This window comes from Poeciliopsis prolifica, unplaced genomic scaffold (genome assembly GCF_027474105.1).
Source record: "Poeciliopsis prolifica strain line A6 unplaced genomic scaffold, Auburn_PproV2 SCAFFOLD024, whole genome shotgun sequence".
NCBI classification, from domain to species: Eukaryota; Metazoa; Chordata; class Actinopteri; order Cyprinodontiformes; family Poeciliidae; genus Poeciliopsis; species Poeciliopsis prolifica.
The window spans coordinates 3,433,569-3,454,525 of NW_026562399.1; the positions used below are offsets into that span (position 1 = coordinate 3,433,569).

General features: G+C 37.1%; 2 protein-coding genes across 2 annotated transcripts; both read left to right on the forward strand.

Annotated features, from left to right (window-relative positions):
• Nucleotides 1–432: 432 nt before the first annotated feature.
• Nucleotides 433–8,774, forward strand: htr3b (5-hydroxytryptamine (serotonin) receptor 3B). Its single transcript, XM_055046605.1, has 9 exons — nt 433–871; nt 1,402–1,565; nt 2,220–2,264; nt 2,354–2,463; nt 3,520–3,689; nt 4,306–4,463; nt 5,963–6,173; nt 7,087–7,296; nt 7,760–8,774. The coding sequence occupies exons 1-9, from the start codon at nt 589–591 to the stop codon at nt 8,023–8,025; spliced, it is 1,617 nt and encodes a 538-aa protein (XP_054902580.1). The 5' UTR covers nt 433–588; the 3' UTR covers nt 8,026–8,774.
• A 2,485-nt stretch (nt 8,775–11,259) lies between these two features.
• On the forward strand, nt 11,260–19,959 carry htr3a (5-hydroxytryptamine (serotonin) receptor 3A). Its single transcript, XM_055046606.1, has 9 exons — nt 11,260–11,396; nt 13,657–13,820; nt 13,929–13,973; nt 14,362–14,471; nt 14,559–14,728; nt 15,758–15,918; nt 16,164–16,374; nt 17,183–17,419; nt 18,312–19,959. Exons 1-9 carry the CDS (start codon nt 11,327–11,329, stop codon nt 18,620–18,622), a joined length of 1,479 nt encoding a protein of 492 aa, XP_054902581.1. The 5' UTR covers nt 11,260–11,326; the 3' UTR covers nt 18,623–19,959.
• Nucleotides 19,960–20,957: the final 998 nt, after the last annotated feature.

Here is a 20,957-nt window from a genome sequence, read left to right on the forward strand (position 1 = left end):
ATGACCCGATGAGCCATTCTGATCTCAGGTCAGACAAAAGAAAAGAAAAATAATGTCACTTAACTTCTTGGAAAAAGACATCATAGATAAATATCTACATTTGTTGTAATTTTAAAGAACCTCCACTCTACCTCTGTTTTTAGGTTTTAAAATAAAAATGAACAGCATTTTGCAAAAAGAAGTTAGAAAGCTTTTTCCTTGGGACAGAAAGAAGCAGATTACAACTTAGTAACAAGAAAAATAGATATAAAAGCATATTAGTGCTACTCTCAGTGTCATTCTTTATGGAATTTCAATGTAAACATTGCAGGGAAAAAAAGAGTAAAATCTACAGTTGTTATTATACCAATATTTACAAATGGTGAGCTGGTTCTTTTATTTTTTAACCAAATTATTAGGAACTATTGTTCCTTGATAAATTGCTAAAACGTGACTAATTAGTTGAACAATTCGACTTATTCTGTTTTGTGTGAAATCTCTTTATCACAATATTTCCCAGCACTATTATGAAACTCCTCCTTTGTTATTATGTGTTGTATTCATTTGCAGATGTGTTAAAAAAGAACATCTGCACAAGCACCTTCCTAAATGACCCTGTTAGTTTCTATGGCACTTGAACCGGCACTGCAGAACCTGTTTTTCTTTTTTCCCTCTTCTGCACGCTCCACTATCATTCATATCATCTTACCAGCCTGTGGGAAATCAATACCAAACCAAAATGTCTGCACAACACCGCATATTGTTCCTGAACGCCTCTCAGTTCACATACAGCTGACCGTTTCTGTGGATATTTCTGCTGTTAACAAAGTGAACTTTTGGATGGCTGGTTCTGGCATCATGATTCTGGTTTGGATCGTATTGTTTTTATCAGGTGAGACCATTTTACAATTTGTATGTATGACGCCGTAGTTTCTGCACAGAAATGTAAGTTAAAAAACGTTTTCTTCATGTTGTAACTTCAATCGGTTACCTGGTGTTTCAAGTCATAAATATAAATATCAAAGTAATATAAATATTTCTTTTGAGCTGCTGTGCTTTTTCACTGCAGTTTAATGAGAGTGACTGATTAGTATTTCAATGAAGCATAAAAAATTTAAAGCATAACCAAGAGTAGTCTATATTTTACTTCATTTTAATTTACCTAAAGCTACAGAAGCAAGGCATTTTACCTACCAATGCAGTTAAAGGTTTAGCACTCCAATGTAGATTGGAGGGTTTGTTAGTTACTCCATGAATAAAGTTTGCAACAATATAACAGCTGTAGTTCTGAACATGAGTAAAGGCTGAGACATCTTTCTTCTATGAAGTCTTTTTTTTCAAAATTCAAAGTAATTGACCACATGTACCATTATAACAGGTCCATATTTATTGTAGCTATCGGTATGTATTTTTGTTTTATAGTTAATCTGGCTGAATGTGTGCCAGAGAAGCCAAAGAGATCCACTCTGAACCAGCTGACCCGAACCCTGCTGAGGAAATATGACTGTGGAGTTCGACCTGTCCACAACTGGACCAGTTCTACTACGGTCTACATAGACCTCATACTGCAGTCTGTCCTCGATGTGGTATGTCACTTCAACAGGTTTAGTTTATGTTGCTCTCTGAATTATTGTGGCCTGCAGGTTTGGGACAAATATTCTTTGTGTACTGCAAAATCACCTCTAAGTTCAGCGACAGTATGACAGTATAACCAACTAGTTAGCATTAACTTTACTTTTCAGCAGACCGATATTACTAGAAACCAAAAATAACTTCTGGTTATTCAAAAGGAATTATTTGAGTAAACAGCAGGTAACCATTCATGTTCGGAAATTAATTTGCAGATTTCTGTTACACTTGTGTTAAATTCACCAAAAGGTTCAGTAAAATCAAACTACAGGTACAGAAAATAGCCTGTAAATTTCATAGCGCAATAGATTTCATTAAATCTTCATGAGTGTTTCACAAAGCATTCTGTTGATTCTCTTACAGTCGTCTTGATGTTTTGCTGAAGTAACCTTGAAGCTCAGAAATCATAACCCCAAGTTATAGAAAGTTATTTTTTTAGAAAGCAACTCTTGGACACAATTTCACAACTTCAGTAAAAGTGACATGAAATGAAATCTAACCAACCATCATAGTACTTCAGTTGTTAAATTTTTTTTATCATGTCAAACTCTAACTTAATTTATTGTCTATAATGACAGCCACTGAGCGTTTTTTGTTTGTTTGTTTCCCAGGATGGAAAGACCCAGAGCATCACGACAAGCATTTGGTACAGACAGGTAGATGTTCTCTTAACCGTTTAACTTGTTTCTCATTGTTAGTGTTAGAAAGGTTTTGCCACTCTTTAACAGAAATCTGCTGTTTTCAGATCTGGAGGGATGAGTTCCTCGTTTGGGACCCGGAGGACTTCGATGGCATCACTGAGCTCTCTCTCTCTTCTGACGCCATCTGGGTGCCTGACATCATCGTCACCGAATTGTAAGAGGAATTTTCTTGTTGTTCATCTCTCCTCCTCATCCTAAGTAATTGTATCATTTTTCTTACATAATAATAATGCTAAATTTATGTAAAAAAAAAAAGACTTAAACATTACTCTAGCAATGGTGCAAATTAGGACAGACTGTCTGTAGCAAATCCGGAACTTATTTGGAGTTTTTTTAGTGAACAGAGCAAAAATAAAAGATAAATGTGTTAGTAGATGTTTTGAGACGATGCAGAGATATTGCCAACAACCTTAAGTTCTTTGGTTAAATCTAAATATACAAGTATATTTATTGTATTTAAAGATACAAGAAAGAATATAAAATAGTTCCTCTTCTCAAATTTTAACAAGGCCAAAAGTGACACATGTCATGGTCTCATTAAGTTAGTAAACATTTACAAAGATTATAATTTGAATAAAACTACAAATACAGTCGTAGAGTAAAAAGATTTTTTTTCATGTATCTAGTTTTTTTATTTCATTCAAGCATATATATATATATATATATATATATATATATATATATATATATATATATAGTCATAAATATATGACTATGACTTGAATGTATTTTTGTTTTATAGTTAATCTGGCTGAATGTGTGCCAGATACTAATACAAACCCCATTATTATTAATGCTAGTTTTATGCAATATTCCAAGTTTGTAGTTTATTTTTATTGAAATTTTTTAAGGTGTCAAATTTTGATAACATATTTTTGATATTATGTGTTTAGTAAAATGTCAACATATGTAATGCATCTTTTTATTTCTCAAATCCAGTTACTATTTTTGTATTCAAATATAATAACACTCCTGAGTGACTGAAGTTACTCAGCAGCGTTTATTATGCAATGATAATGTTTTTACTTTCAGAAATGAAATAGAAGAGCAAATTCTCTTTCTATTGATGACAATAGAAAGACAGTGTGCAGGTAACTCTGAGGGTCAATCAGTATTAGAATCACAGACCAAGTCTGAACCTTAAACTAAAACTGAACGTGACGTGGATAATTAACCAGCACAATTCTTCTGTTTCTTGTGTTTTTGTCAGCGTGGAAGAGGGAAAGTCTCCTCCCATCCCCTACGTTTACGTCAACTCATCTGGTTCTGTGAGGAACTATCGGCCGATCCAGGCGGTGCTGGCGTGCAGCTTGGAGATGTACGCCTTTCCTTTTGACAAGCAGAACTGCAGCCTCACCTTTCGCAGCTGGCTTCACTCAGGTTCGCCTCCAACCTCTGCTCCTGTAGCTAACAGATGGGACATAACATCTGGAAGATGAAAGACACTTACAAGATAGAGTAATTTTAATTAGCAAAAGGAGGAAAAATCATGGACTTTTTGATGTATCTGAAAAGTGTGGCATGCATTGGTTTTTACTCAAATTTAGTGTTAGAGAAGAACAGAGATGACCCAGTAGACAGGAAGTCGTTCGACAAAAAAAAAAACATGATGCTTACACATGTGAAATATCAACTGTGTGCCATGTGTTTTCGAAAGCGGTTCCACATGTTAAAGTGATGTAAAAACACACATGAAAATGCAACGTACAACGAGACATTAAAGTATTTCCATTTTTAAAAAATCTTCCTATGGAGTTAAAAACGGGTCTTATATGTTATTATATGATATGATTTTCACATATTATAGTACAACATCATCAACCACATATTCCAACTCGATTAAATCATTTTGTCTAATTCCACAAGCCCGTTGGTGCAGTCTGCAACAAAACGAAGAACACAGTAGAGAAAATAAATTTTCCCTGCCTCCTGCTGTTGGGTTTCCATCTTGCCGTCTCTAGTTTTATTCTCCCTTCTGTTTTATCTCTCTCGGCAGTGAAAGAAATCGACCTGGCTCTGTGGAGGAGCGCAGAGGCCATAGCGGGCGATAAGAGGGAGTTCATGAATGATGGCGAATGGGAACTGCTGTCCGTTCCATCCCAGTACTGGCATATCCGCCAAGACGACGCCGACTATGCTCAGATCCAGTTCAACGTACGTTGGACGCACACATTCTCACCCTGAGAAGTCCGTTTTTATGAAAGAAATTGTAAAGGAGGACAATAAAATGGTTCACATAAAAAAAGAAATCTTATTTAATCTTAAGTTAATGGTTATTGCATATGGACGGAGTAAATGCAGTGTGAGGACTGATGGCTCGTCGTAAACTGCGGCCCTTTAAAACCGTGTAGCAAAGTGTAAAAGCGTGAAGCACTTGGCTGCGACCTTCACGGATTGAGCCACGGAGTTAATTCCAAACGATGAAACGGCAGCGGCGGCTTCTGGCGAGCAAAGAGACGGATGGAGAGAGGAGCTGATAGACAGGGCAGGGTGAGCAACCATAATGAGACTGTCTCAGTGGCTGCCTGATCAATGGACCTCTTGTTAGTCAAGAGCAAAATGGCTCCATAGCCCAATGCAGGTGGAGAGCAGGGAGGGCGGCTGTTTATTCAGCTCAAAGAACGAAGGCTTCTCAGTAATGGAGCATTTCATGGCTCACTGTGTTATTGTACGGCTGGTGGCAGCTCGCTCCCTGTGCCACATGAAAGATACAGTGCTGGGAAGAAATGGGCCTTCTTACAAATTTAACCTGTTTTTATTTTTTTTGACACAGTTGAATGTTTCAGATCATACGCTCAAAGCATTAGATTGGCCCTTTCTTATAAATAGGGTCAAAATCATTGTTTTTATTTATTTACTTTTTTATATATTTGACTCCAGGAACTTCATGCTGCAACATTTCAATCAAATTTAGATCTGGCCTTTGATTCAGCAACTCAACGGTTTTTTTCACTCATTCAAAGGTCGTCTTAATTATTTTGAATCGTAGTCCTGCTAAGAAAAGCAAGTGAGGCAGAGCTCAAAGCTGCAGTATACATCTTTAAAAATATGTTTTTTATACCTTTGTTAAAATTGTCACCATGTTGCGACAGTATAACATGAGAGAGGTAGTCTGTGAAAAGATCAATCTCCTCCCAGTCAATAACCACCAATCAGAGCCAGGAGGAGGTTCTTAGTGCTGTCAGTCATGCTCATGTACATGCTAACCTCTCTAACATCAACACATTAAAAAAAAATTGAATAAAAAAAATCAGAGAAGATTAGAATTCTAAATCTAATCATTACAACTATAAAACATTTGCACACATTGTCCTTAAAATGCCAACTATTCTTTGTGCAGTGTGAATTTTTTAATCTTCTTTCAAGCAGAAAATCACTTTTACTTTGGCTTACTTGATCTCTGACTGGTTTGCAGGAAGCAACCAACCGTCATATGTGCGATTTTAATTTAAACTTGCTGCTCCTTTTGGTTTGTCAGCCAGAGATGTGCTTTGATGTTACAGCTTGTTTTGGTAAATCACGGGAAAATTGTGTGTTTCTCTAGTACTGAAAGTGTCACATGTGACTGTGGAGGAGTTGAGGAACACATCCAGTATAAATAATGCTTTCTTGTCTAACCAGCTCCTAACCCTGTGCACTTATATTTTGTGCAGCTGCTGATCCGCCGGCGCCCCCTGCTGTACGTGGTCGGCCTCCTCATTCCCAGCATCTTCCTCATGCTGGTGGATGTGGTGAGCTTCTACCTGCCTATGGACAGCGGAACGAGAATCGCCTTTAAGATCAGCATTCTGCTGGGTTACACCGTCTTCAGAGTCAACCTGACAGACGAACTGCCTGCCACGGCTCTCAGGACTCCTCTCATTGGTACGGCGGCTCCTCATGTTAAGAAAGACATTTTCTTTTCCACATCAATGGATTTCAACAAAGTTTAAATCCATTTTAAACTCACAAAAACAATATGAATCTTGTGACCCTAACACAGTTTAAGACCAGAAACTGATGTGGGATCATTTGAGTTTCCTAAGAAGGAAAAATGGGGAATTGCTTTTCAAAGTCATATTTTTTTAATGTTATTTGTTAATTTAGAAATGCCACAGGTTAAAGATTTAGCTACAATCTAAAAAGCCTGCTAAATCTCTGAGTTAAAGCTACTATCTAGATAAATATTTAGCATCAAAGTAAATATTTTGCTTACAAACCAGCTCTGAGCTAAATATTTTGCTAATATTCAAATTCACTTGCCAACAACCAGAAGTGGACTACCAAAATAAAAGCTCTGTCTCGTGATACAGAACTAACGTTCAGTTCATTTGCTAAATATTTAGGCTTGAGCTTGCTGGCTAAATGTTAGCTCAATTAAATATTTAGTTTGAAACTGACACTTATTACTGACGGACAAACATGGTGAAAACAACTTTTTCCTCTTATGACGGACTAAATAACCCACATTGTTGCTGTTCATTTTTGACTGTGACTTTGCAAATGACACTATTAATGTAACCATTGGTGTAAGATGTTGAAGGAAAAATGTAAGCAAAATTATCTGTTTCAAACTAAGAAGCTTTTGTTTTGAGAAATTGCCCTGTCCTAGTACCAGAACAGCACAGATTGGTGCTACCTTTCAGCTTAGTTCTCAGGTAAGGTCACTGTATGGATGAAAAGGGAAAATTGCCTGAATTGTTCTGGCAAACCAGAAAACACTTTTCTCTGCCTCTTTGGTATAATTGATCCGCGGAGTGAAATAACAGGGAGCCGATCGGATCCGATCTCCTTCCAGGTGTGTTCTTCGTGGTGTGCATGGCCATGCTGATGCTCAGTCTCATCAAGTCCATATTGGTGGTGAAGCTGCTCCATCACAGCGAGAAAGAGGTCAAGCAAATGTCACTGTCTGCCTGCCTGCTGGACCGGTACGGCTCAGGCGGCCGCAGCCTCAGCGAGAGCGCTTTGACCTCCATCAAAACCCTGGACAACATCTATGCGCCTGGAGGTACGCAATAAGCTTTAAAACCGATCACCTGTCAGCGGGACAGCAGAGATATCTGACACCTTTCTGTCTTCACTCAACAAATAACAATAAAGTCGACAAACACTGCAGACAAACACCCCAGAAGTCCACCCTCGCAAGAGGCTTCTGCCATTTTCAACGTGTGTTTTGCTTCCCTGCGTGTGTTTGCAGTAAATAACAGGGAGGAGGATTAGAGCTACTGAAACACATGTGAAAATACAGACTGTTTTTCTCAGAATATGAACTTTAAACTGAGAAATCTTACTATAATCTCAAAATTCTGACTTTTTTCCTCAAAATTCTGATTTTATTTCATCTCACAAAATTAACATCAGAATTCTGAGAAAAAGTCAGAAATCTGGGATCAATCTTTCGTTTTTTTCTAATGGCCTTGATCTTCTTCCATAGAACCTGCTCATTAAACCTCATTCTTACCTTTCCACAGATTATGAGCTTGAAAGCTCCCTGGAGGAAGACCTGCTGTCCCTGAACGACGTCCCAGATCCTCCCTCTAGCCTGGAGTGGCTTCTCCAGGAACTGGTTTTCCTTCGGATGGCTTTTTCCCAGGAGGACAGCGAGTCTTCAGCTCAGGCCGAATGGCTGTCGCTCTGCCTGCGGCTCGACCGCTTGCTGTTTCGCCTTTACCTCCTGGTTTTAGCCGTGTACACCAGTACGCTGCTGCTGCTGTGGGCCAGATGGAGCTTCACTTGAGCCAGCAGCACATTGAATACGATCACTCCTTAAATAAGATTACTTAGTGGTTGGGTTCAACAACACTGATTGGGAAACTCATCACCAAGTCATAGATTTTATAAACAATTATCTAAAAGTTGTACTTTTCTTTTTTTTTTCTAAAAAGATGATTGTGTTTTGAACTTCCTTTTATTGCAAAAGTAATTGAACAAGAGCTCTTAGATGCTCTCATTGACTCCTACAAATTTGTCTCCTAAATCATATTTTTTTTAATATCAATTTTCAATTGACTTGTTTTGCATGACTTGCAGGACAATCTGCAGTCTTAGTCCCTGGATTCAAGTTCTGACTTTGACACTAAGAAGCTGGGGAGGCATATTTTTGATTTAGAAATATTTATTTTACAATATCAAACTTTCAATTCTCATTGGTTATTCTTAATGCATGGAGAAGCTGCTCCATTACAGCGAGAAAGAACAAGGTTCTGCTATTGATCTTTTTTAGTTTGTGTCTTATTTGTTTCCCTTATCTTTCATGAGCATCACCAGGAAATGTAAGAAGCTTTTTTTTGTGGTGAGTCAAACATTCATTAGGCATCTGTAGGTGATTTAAAACACCATTATATGTATTTTTTGCGTGAGCATTTGGCACAATTTAATAGTTTGACTCCAATATGTTTATTTTTTGTGTATTTTCATGTCATTTGCATAGAAATTTGTGAACCACTTTGAAGTGTGTCATTAATAAAGGCAGCATGTTATTTTTTACTATCTGAGATCTCTCCAATCACTGGTACGCTGATGATATTCAGCTATTTGCTACTACTGTACATTTTGAACCCTAAAGTACTGTAAAGCTTTTCATAAGGCCATAAAATTCTGGTTGTCGGAGGTAAATGAAAACAAAATGGAGGCTCTTATTTGGTCGCCACCGAAGACTTATGTCTAAAAGAAAATATCAATAAAGCATGAGTTACGCTCTCATGACAACAAGCATGAATGTCTGGGCCTCAATTTCAAAAATTATGAAACAAAAATATCACAGATAGTCATTGTGATCACAGAAAAACATCTTGGTGGCAGCATCATAATATGAGGTTACCTTTCCTCAGGTGGATTTTGAGGTTTTTTTTTTGTCATCACAGATGCAAACATAAATAGTTAGAAATCCTAGAGAGCAGAAAATTGAACAAGGATTTAATTTTCAGTCTACAGATGGATGCGGAAACATCACGTTAATGATGTGATAGCAAAGACAGAAACTGAAATTCAACTCAAGCTTTAGTTTAAGTTTGTTTCTTACAATTTTCCTCCAGATTTATTTTACAGTTAAAGTGAACAGGACATATTTCAGAATAAAAGTTGAAAAAATATTTTAAGCATTTTCTTGGTCTTAGTTTTTTAAAATCAACTTAAAATTCAGATTTTTGTAACCAGGGTGTGGCAAACTCTGACTAGGTTTCTATCAGCATTATGCCAATGAAAACAAACTATTTTATTATTTTCATCTTAATCTGACATATTTGCTCCCTGTGTCTTCAAGCTCACTTTACTTCAAACCAAATGAGTTCATTAAAAACGAGTCACATTAAACTCTCTTCTGCTTGTTGTTATTGTTCCTGGTCTGTCATTATGTTTCCGGACATCAGAGATTCACTCAGAGATACAGCCCAACACAAAATCTCTCTGGAGACAATCCCTCACCGTCCGTGTGCTGTTACCATATCATTTTCATACTTTAATCTCCATCCGTCCGCCACAAAACAGATCAGTAGAAACCATTAATATCTCAGCTGCTGCAGCTCTGCTCCCCGTTGGTTTTCTAACAGCCGTGAAAAGAATATTAAAAGTGCTTTTACAGGAAAGCAGATGCTTGAACAATCCATGGTAATGCAATTCTGGAGATATTGGCAGTGGATCAGGTGACTTTGTGTTATACAATAAAGAACTAGGAATTTATAGCTGCTTTATACTGATTACTGTCTTATCTCCAGTAATAAGAGAGTAGAAATTATATTCTATGAATTTGCATTGCTTTAAATATAAATCACAAGGTTTTTTTTATGTTTTGCCTTCTATAAGACAAAAAAGACATTCTGCAACTGCAAGTCCTGCTGTGCAACAATACTGCAACTTCCATCTGCTGCAACGCCCCAGTCAAATGACTGCTGAGTGAACAGGCCTTGGCAAAACTTGCTGACAACCCAAAGAGATAATTCAGCTTTTTGGTTCAGGTGTTTGGGAGCGGAGATGCATCCAAAAGTTGCAGGCGGCCTCAGAAAGCTGGAGGAAAGATGAGAGAAAAAAAGCGAAACACAAAATCCTTATCTCAATTTTTTTTTTAAATAAAGATTTTATTACAATTTTTGTTTTCAGTTATTCGTTTTTTTTTTCAAAGAAAAAAGTAAGTTATAATAATTTATTTAAATCTCTGATCAAGCTACAAACTGCTGCACCGAGCAAGAGATAGTAAACGATTCTGAAATGGAAACGACAAAAGGAACCAGCTCTGCTGCAAAAAAACCATGAGAACTGTGGGAATAAAATAACATTTTAACAAAATATTACATACATTCTGAGTGAAAAGTTTATTTTTTGGTAATAAATTCATAATACGTTATCTGATTAAATATTCTGCCAGAGTTCCTGCTCATTTAAAAATCAGATGGTCTCCGGTATAATTTATGCTAAATGTATGCAAAAATGACTGAACAGTGAATAAAAAAACGATCTAAAACTTGATGTTTATTGACATGTTTTGTAGCATTGTCTGTGGGTTTACAGAGGGGGTCCCCAGCCACAGGTTAATACTCTTTGGGGGGAAAGTTTGGGAAGCCCTGTGCTAAATAATTTAAAGTATCAAAAACTGAGCTTTAATTTTATTCATCCTATGGGAAATATTTAGTAGTTTGCCAAAAATATCTTTGGAGCAGAAAAAAATGAGAATTTTACTTTTCAATGTCATAAATCATCTGGAGTAAAAAGTAACTTAATTGTGCAGCAGATGAAGTGGAATCCTGCCTAAAAGCCTCTAATTGATATTCATGTCATTCAGCTCCAGCTGTAATTTCTCAGACACGATGTATGATCTTCAGATGGACTTTCTGCTGCTGCTTTACAGAGCGGAGAGGAGAGGAGGGGCTCCACATGGATACGCCCTCCGCATCCCACTGACACTAACAGGGTTTCATAGTGGAAGTGGGTGAAGTGATGCGTGAAGCTGATGGATATGGACGATAAGGGAGTCGGGCGTCCTGAGGTCTTGCATCAGAACGACAGGAGAACCGTCACAGAAGCAGAGACCCGGGTCAGTTCACAACATGAGGCTGTCATCGGGCTGGACGACGCTTCTTTACCTGCTGCTCCATGGAGCTGCTACTGTCTGCACAGGTACACTACACTTTACTTTACTACACCAGAAAAACTGAAATAAAAAAACCTAAGATTAAAGCACCAGATTCAGTCTGACTCGTACTGTCAGCAGAATGTTCAGGTCATTTTTCTAATTGTTAAAAATTAATTAATTTCTGAAAATGCTCAGACTAGTGTAGTTCTGTCAAAATTATTGCTCAACAAAGTTTGATTTGCCAAAAATGTTGACAAAAATGACAAATTTAAATCAGTACAAATGATTACTATAAATTGCCATTTATTATTTCATTGTAAATAAATAATAAGAATGTTACAAGGTGGGTATTTTGTTTTGCAAATATTTACCAATATAGTTTAAGTTACTCAAATGAAACGTTAGAAAACATTGACTGCTACTCATTTTGCTGGGGTTTAAATTTTACCTTAAAGCAACAAAAGAGAAAATCTGTAACTCATAAAATGTTAAACAAATGTTTGTAAGATCTCCACAAGTGTGTTCAACATGTTAGATGTAAGTAAAAGATATTGAGAAGTTTTAGCTGAACTTTCATATAGTTTTTTTTTAACTTGTGTTTTAATTTTACTGAAAGTAATTAAAAGTACAAGCAGTTAACTTGACCTTACTTCCTGTAAGTGGTGCGTTAAGATTTTTCAGCCTATTTTCTGATTTTGTTAAGTTTTAATTGACAGTTTTTCTGCTTTCACAGGTCTGCCTTTAGAAGGTTTTTGGGCTGCAAAATTAAGTGAAGCTCCACATTTTTTTTGATAATAACTGATTACATTTAACAAGGAGAACATCCAGTCAAATAAGTAACATAATTTAAAAACCATTTGCTATGGTTATGTTTAGCAAATATGAACATTACTTTCAGGATCTGAAACATGCAAGTGTGGCAAAAAGACTGAAGAAATATTTAGGGAGTTATTAAATTTTTTATTGTAACAGAATTAGTAAGGCTTTAATGTTTTCTATTCATATGCTATTAACAGAATTACATTAAATCACCTTTTTACTGTTTGGATACTTTTAAAACAACAAGTGAATGTTAGCAGAATAAAATGCCCTTTGTTGATTTTGGTGTGAAGTACCACTGAGTTAATTATGTGGAAAAAAAATAAGCAGTGAAAGCATCAATGTTTTCTTTGTGTTGAGGCTGCTGACATAAAATCCACTCTGAGAGTCTCTAACAACCCCAGAGACCCACACATACAAAGAAATCAACACAAATTAGTCCATAAATTAGGTGAAATAAAGTGAAATGTCAGCGAGAGAAAAGCATTGAGCTGAAATGTGTTCAGCACTCAGCGGCTTTCGTTGGTAATAACAGAATCAAAATGTTTCCTGAACGGAGAAGCTTTATTACTCGGGTGACCAGTTCTTCCACTCAAACTTTCATTAAATCTTGAAGGTTTTCTGCATTTGTCTTACTGAAAAAAATATCCGGTTTTGTTATTAGATTCTTATGATTCTTATACATTCCTCAGCTCCTCCATCCTTCGGTTATATGAGATCTGCCTCTGCCATGATGTTTCCACCTTCAAACTTCACCTTTATTTTGGTTTTTGAGGGTTAGGTGGAGTGAAATTTCCCTTCAGCACATCGTGTGAACAAACATATCCAAAAAGTAGAGATTCGGTCTTGTTTTAATGTTCTGCCACAAACTTTAAGGAAGCTTTAGCATGCTTTTTTTTTCAGCAGTGGAGTCTAGTGCAGTTAATGCCGACATCAGCCGTGGTGATTGAGTGAATCTCTTACTGTTTTCATGGAACAACTGGATCTGCTAAAGGATAAATAGACACATTATTCCTTTGTCAGATTCCTTGAGAACAGTAGCTGGTGGTGGTGGCCGGTTTATGGTGAGATTATGTTCTCTGCACATACAGATTATGCCCTCAGTGGTGCTCAATGGTACATTTAAATGGCTAAAGATATGTCTGTACTTAATGGCATCATTATGTTTAGTTTATTGTGCTAAATATTGGCAAAAAGAAATCTTTTTTAATGTGTAAAACAGCCGAGTCTTTTTTCCTCAGTGATAGAAAAGAAGCAGATTTCAGAAATTTGTCATTCTTAGCTTTATTTTTTTGTATATTTAGTGCATGAATTCCACTTTATAACACAAACATAATTTGTGGACAAAGTTTTTATGATTTCTGCTCGTCATGAATGATGATACAAATTACATGAATGTAATTTATTTCTGTCTGTTCTAATGTGAAGAGCATTTTTCCTTCCTGTTGATCCACATGCAAACGTGAATAATTTTCCGTTTTTCAGTTAAAAAGCCGCCCAGTAGCCCTGGAAGGTTTGCCAATGCCACCTTGGTGCGGCTGGCTGACTTCCTGAGCGCTGGGTATAAGAAAGGAGTGAGACCTGTGAAGGACTGGAGGACGTCCACTATCGTGGCCATAGACCTCATGGTTTACTCCATCCTCAATGTGGTGAGTTCTGCTCACAGTTTGGTGGTTCAGGAATGTCTCTGGACAGATCAACGTCTTACTGAAGCATGTGACAGTAAGACTCTGGTGTGTTTCTGTATCTTAATACAGGACGAGAAGAACCAGGTTTTGACGACGTATGTGTGGTACAGGCAGGTAAGAGCACTGACTCTTAAGTTGGGGCTGAGTTAGGGCTGGACAATATGGCTGAATAACATACCACATTGTAAGCATTTCATATCAGTGGATAGTGACAATTATTGTTAATTTGTTTTTCTGTTATAAATATTTGAAATCTTGCCAAACTGGTGACCTTTTCACTCTGCGCTGTTGTTTCTTATTTTTGAAACATTATGAGACAAGGCAGCAATGCAGGTGCTGCTCAACTGATTGTTGCTAGGTAACCAAAGAGTGAGTAAGTTCCTTTGCCTACATCCCCCAGAATGCTGTGCGATTCTGGGGGATGGGGGACATTCTTTGTTTTAAGCACTATAAAATGTGGTGTGCTATTAGAATCTGACCATTACAGCGTTGAATCTTTCAGTCGTGGACGGATGAGTTCCTGGTGTGGAACCCAGAGGATTTCGATGAAGTCAAGCAAGTCTCCCTGCCCACAGCTAACGTCTGGGTTCCTGACATTCTCATCAATGAGTTGTAAGAGATTTCCTTCACATCAGCCCTTCCACTGCTCTGAATGTGATCATACAGACATGGTTTGCATTTGTTGTATGTCACCGGCAGCGTCGATGTGGGGAAGTCTCCAGATATTCCTTACGTCTACGTTACACATGAGGGTCTGGTGCAGAACTACAAGCCCATCCAGGTCGTCACTGCCTGCACACTCAACATCTACAACTTCCCGTTTGACGTCCAGAAATGCAGCCTCACCTTCCAGAGCTGGCTCCACACCAGTAAACCGGCATTTATTCACAGAGAAAATACAAAACGTTAATTGCTTGGCTGAGATCTAAAAGCCTTCAGTCATAACAATGACAGTGCTCTACAAACCCAGACTGGCCTCTCTGCAAAGTTCTTGTCTTTTTGCTTTGCTTTTCTTTTCTTGCATAAATATTTCAGATCATCAAACTAAGTTCAGCATCAAAGATACCCTGAGTAAATATAAAATGGAGTTTTAAAACGATTTCTATGGAGGCTGAGAGGTGCCAATGTGATGCGCCGCAAACACACAAATGACGCAAACTCCAAAACACACACAGACATCAAATGCAACAGAATAACTGTTGCATTAATCTAATAGAGAACAATGCTACAATCTCACAACATATATTCAATGCAAAAAAAACAAAAAATTTTTTGGGTATAACTTCTAATGTAAATATTTTAGTATACTTAAAATAAAATAATACTAACAAGTAACTTTTCCGTAAGATATATTAACATATTAAGTGAATAATTCCTTGCTATGAATAAATATGGTTATCCTAAACTTATAACAAGACATTTTTCAAGTTTTTAAGAGGAACTAGTACATTTTCACCAATATTAATATTAATCAAATCAATAATAAGTTATTGATTTGAAACAAACTCCTACATCTTGCTGAAAAGTTACTTGTGAGTTCTATCTGATTTCAAGTGTATCAAGATGTTTGCACTACAAGTAGACCAAAAAATAATTGGTAGGATTTTGTGTTTTTGCAGTGTTCTGTTTACTGAGAAACTGTATCTGTTTTCTTTTGTTTGTTCTTTTTCTTTTTTTTTTTTTTTGGTTTAAAATTTAAATCTTAGAGCTTTTAAAAGACAAAAAAAAAAAAAAAAAAAACAGAAAATGACAGATTTCACCTCCACAGCAGCACACTGCAGAAGTGTTTTGTTTGGTGCCTCCTGCTGCGGTTTAGGCTCACAGAGCGGAGTGGGTGAAAGAGAGCTGACTTGTCAGGCCTGCTTCGTGCCGCTCCAAACATTGTGTTTGATCTGCAGTCGATGACATCAACATCACCCTGATGCGAAGCCCCGAGAAGCTCCGGGACGACAAGAGCGTCTTCATGAACCAGGGAGAGTGGGAGCTGCTGCACATTCTGTCCAATTACAAGATCTTCAGCGTGGACAATGACGACTACTACGCAGAGATGAAGTTCCATGTGAGTGTGCAAGGAAAGCTACAGAGATTAAATATTAAATGTTTCTCAGCGGATTGGAAACACCAAACAGGTCATAATCTTTTTGACGTTTGCTTGTTTTACGTTTTTTATTCCACATTCTGATTCATTTGGATGAATCACTTGTTCTCAGGTCACACATTCAAACCGTAAATTAGTCACAAATTAAAGCTGAACTAGTTTAAATAGGCTTCTTATTCAGCCTAACATGCTGCTGTTTTCCCCAGGTGGTGATCCGACGGCGGCCGCTGTTTTACACGGTGAACCTGCTGCTGCCCAGCGTCTTCCTGATGGTGATGGACATCGTTGGTTTCTTTCTGCCACCAGACAGCGGAGAGAGAGTTTCCTTTAAGATCACTTTGCTGCTCGGCTACTCGGTCTTCCTCATCATCGTATCTGACACCCTGCCTGCCACGGCCATCGGAACGCCACTGATAGGTGACTGGGGTTCCCGAAGTCTCAAAGGAGTTTCCTTTTAAACAAAAGACTGTTTCATTATCTCTAAAGAAATGCAACATCATTCTGAGTTTTTTTGTGTCTGAACAGTACATATCCAAAACTAATTTACTCAAGCAGACAGTATTGTAATGCAGCATATTGAATTATTTATATTGAATTGTTCTGTCTCATTTCAAATCATATCAGATTGTCTCGGGTCAAATATTTCAATATGGCCGTGCATCACATCAAACCTAATCAAAATCATGTTATGCTATTATATTATTTTATGCTGTCAAATTATTGCAAATCATATATCATGGAAAACAATTTTATTTTGCGCTGTGAAATATTCTGTTGTGTTAAATTGTCCCGTAATATACTTCAGTACATCAAACCAAAAAGCATCAAATTATGTATTATTGTTGATTTTTACTGTATCATATTGAATTTGGACAACAACCACATATCAAACCCAATAGGAAAATAATGAATGCTTGCAACTTTTTACTGTGCGACAAACTCGTGGTTAAAATGGTTCCAAATTGTGTTATTTTATATCATCTCACCTAACTTGGTAATGTATCTTATCACATTATATTGTATTATTTCATTTCATATTTTATGTTCACATCACAGTCCTGTGTTTACAGTAACCTTTGAATTTGACCAACATTATTGTCAGAATATTAGAAGTTCAGGAGAAGCAAAGAGTAGAGGTCTTTCATTTCACATCATATCGAAACCAAGTTGCATTGCACTGTCTCTCCAAAACCTTCAATCTTTGTGCTCTTACCTGGTCCTGCAGGTGTGTACTTCGTGGTCTGCATGGCTCTCCTGGTGATCAGCCTAACAGAAACCGTACTGATTGTTCGTCTGGTCCACAAGCAGGATCTGCAGCCTCCCGTCCCCCACTGGGTGAAGTACCTGGTCCTGGAAAGAGCTCCGGTTCTCTTCTGCATCCACAAAAAGCACCGCTTCTGTGCGAGGCTGTCGTCTCAGGCTTCAGAGCTGGACCGCTCCAAGGACAACAACTACGGGACGGGTAAGGTATCGATGGTTATCAACTCTCCTATAAAAATTTAAATCAGTTTTATTTTATTTCGCCTTATTTTGCCTTTCATTCACTCAATAACAAATATGAGTAGTTTATGTAACACCTAAAAGAAATAACTAATGAATCAGAGGGGAAAGAAGCATAAACTTGTAATATTCTTCCCAATTTACATTAAAAAAATTAGATAAGCTCAGAGACAACAGTGACGTATATGGGCCAATATAAATAGAATAAATTTTCACCAAAACATATCAGAAATTGTATAAATGAATAAAATAAAATTTCTGAGTTTGAAAGGTAAAACATTTGCTAGAAAAAACTCAAAAATTTGACATTAACTTCAGAAATTATCTTGAAGAAACTTGAAAATGTTCAAAGTTTCATACACTTAAAAATGTCAGTTTTTTTTCTGGAAAATTTCTGAGATCTCAACATTTTTGAATTCTTTTCTAGCAAATGTTCACTTTTCAAACTCGATTTTTCAGGTTCAAATTTTTTCAAAAATAATATAAAAAATCAGAGGGTTTCTGTCGATTCTAAATGTTGTATGTGTTTACACTGTCTTTTCCTTTAGTCAGTCACATTATCTAAAACAGAATTTTTAGATTGTTTGGATAGAAAAATTGGTTTCTGAATTAAAAATAATTTCTGAATAAATTTTTTTTTCAAATTGTGACTTTTGACTTTGAAACTGAAACATTAGACATTGAAAGATTTGCATCTCTATTTCAAGTTCCACCCCACACTTCCACGCAATATGTCACATCTAGCAAAATAAGATCCAATCTTTGAGCTGCTTCAATTTTGTCTTCCTAACCAATCGCTTTCTTCATAGATGTAAGAGGCTAAATAACAAGATTACACCTTTGTCTCTCTGCAGCGCAGTGCTCCCTCCACCACACCTGTGAGATAGGCCAGAGGGTCAGCCAGCAAGACAGAGAGGGTGGAATGCTTGGACTTCGCCTGGCCCCGTCCAGGGACAACACTCCGCCCGTCATGGACAACATCCTCCAAGAGGTGACGGCCATTCGGCAGTTCCTGGAGAAGAGGGACCGGTGTCGGGAAATCGCCAAGGAGTGGCTCCAGGTTGGCTACGTGCTGGACGTGCTGCTCTTCAGAGTCTACCTTGTGGCCGTGATCGCCTACAGCATCACACTGGGCACTCTGTGGTCAGTCTGGCAGGTGGCCTGAGTTTCGCTCCGCCAGTCAGCGTAGGTCAATCACAAATAAGTATATCAAATGTAAGTGGCTGAAGCTCATCGGATAAAGGAGGCATTCATGAAGAGAGACATAACTCCTCTAGATGAGGCCACCATGTAAATTCAGGGGACGAGACACTAAAATGTCCTCGTAAACATTATAATTTAGGCCTAATCTAGTAGTTTGAAGGCATATGACTCAAAAGTAACAAGAGAGGCTTCATCAGGCGGAGCACAAAAGCTTTCTGAGACGATCCAAAGGCACCTAGGCATTTTGTCCCAAACTGTTTTAGGTGGAGTTAATACTCATCATTACAGGGGATAAAACAGGGATATTAGTGAAGCCAAAGCTAAGTTTTATCCCAGACATCTACTGAGTTGAAGAAAGTAGGAAATGAAAAACAATAATCTATAGATTAGAAGCGACAATAAACTTGGTTACCAATTGAGAAAATATATAATACAAATCTATGAATATATAAATGGACACTATATTGCTACACAATTAATGAATTAATATATGTGAATTGGTGACTAAGTCTTTAGGACTGGTTTTTGCATTTAGATTTTCTGAACCTGAAACTTAGGAAGTGTGAAGTGGGTCAGTTTTTGGAGAGCCACACATTGATGCTGTTGACACAAAGTTTATTATCTCTCCACATGAAACATAAAACAAACAAACAAAAAAACTGACAGCTTTAACATTACTTGCAGATTTAAAGCAGTTTAAGATTTAAAAAAGAGCTCAGCTCAACTTAGAGATTTTTCAGTAGACAAATGTAAATAAATGAAATGATGTAAACAGACAAAGAGTGTGTGTTATATTAAAATATTTAATCTGTTTGTTGCTTATTACTACAGGCTACAACTGTTTCTGGTTATCTCTGTTCTGTCTGTCCTCCAGAGTGGCGGACAGGAAGTTACAAATACCCAATAAACTGGCATTTATATGGCTAGAGTTAGCTAGTTTCTGCACATCAGCTAAATTTAGATTATGATAGAATATAAACTGATGTTAGCTCGCTAACCTTGGCTGATCTTGTAATCTGACCTAACTCTTAGAACGCCAAAACCTGACTTTTACATTCTCATCTGAGGTTAATGTACATTTTGCATTGACTGATGCTGGAAAATACAACTTTTTTTTTATTCAGTGCAACATTGTGCACATACATTTTTGTTGTGTTTTTGTGCCAACAGAAAATAATGCGGTGTGTAAAGATCTGAAAAAACAAAAAACAAAAAGAACAAAAAACTGTAAACATTTCTACTATGTTGTAAAATATATGTTCAGTTTTCAAGACATATTAAAAGGACAAATTGAAATCATTTTATTCCTCCCCAATTGTCTTTATGTAACTGTGTGCACTATTTAAGAAAAGATACATCAACAACAACAAAAAAAGAAACAATTGAATTTTCAGGTTATTGAGGGTGTAAATGAATAGTTTTGACACAAAATAAACAATTAATCAGAAAAACGTACTACTGAAGTTTTAACTGTATTATTTACCATATTTCTTTTCCTTCCAACCATTTTTATTTAATAGCAACTCTAATAAAATTCCGTTATTTCTCCATATATATTATTTATACTAGTTTTACTGGTTCCCAGATTATCTGTATGTAATTTTACCAGCAGCCTGAAGTTCACACAGTGACCACATGATGGCAGCATGTACAACAACATCCCCCTCCTTCAACAGCACCCACCCAATTGTGCTCCCTATTTTTCAATCTAAAGAACTTGAATATTGTTCCTCTGATTAAAAGGAGAAAATGTCAGAAATGTAAAGGCGTTAGAGATTTATTGCACTAAGTGAATAAAACAATGTGAAATATGTTGAAAGTGATCAAATCATAGAAACAAGAGGAAGAGTGTTTAGACATGTGGGTCAGAGATCAGACCTGAAAACTCCCTCCTTAACAAGCCTAACAAACCATTCACCAACCCCTTCCTTCCTAATGCCCCAAAATAAGATCAAAGTGACACCAAAGCAACAGGTCCGACAGAACCATTCACAATGACTTTTCCCTCCTTATTTCCTGTTTTTGTTTTTCGTCAAAATCCTGAAAGAGAGGCCTCATTAGTTTCCAATATGCTGTTGCCCAGATCTGATTGCGAGTGCGTCACATGGAGGAAATGAGTAAATATTGGAGCGACATTAGAACACAGTGGAGACACTTTGATGTGACACGGTTTTCATATGTAAAATAAATCGGCATCCGCACAGATTTGCCTGAATATTTCATATTAGTGATCTGTGCTTGCTTCTTTTCAATGGCAGAGAGGAAATATTACCAGAACACGCGTCCTGCTGCAACAC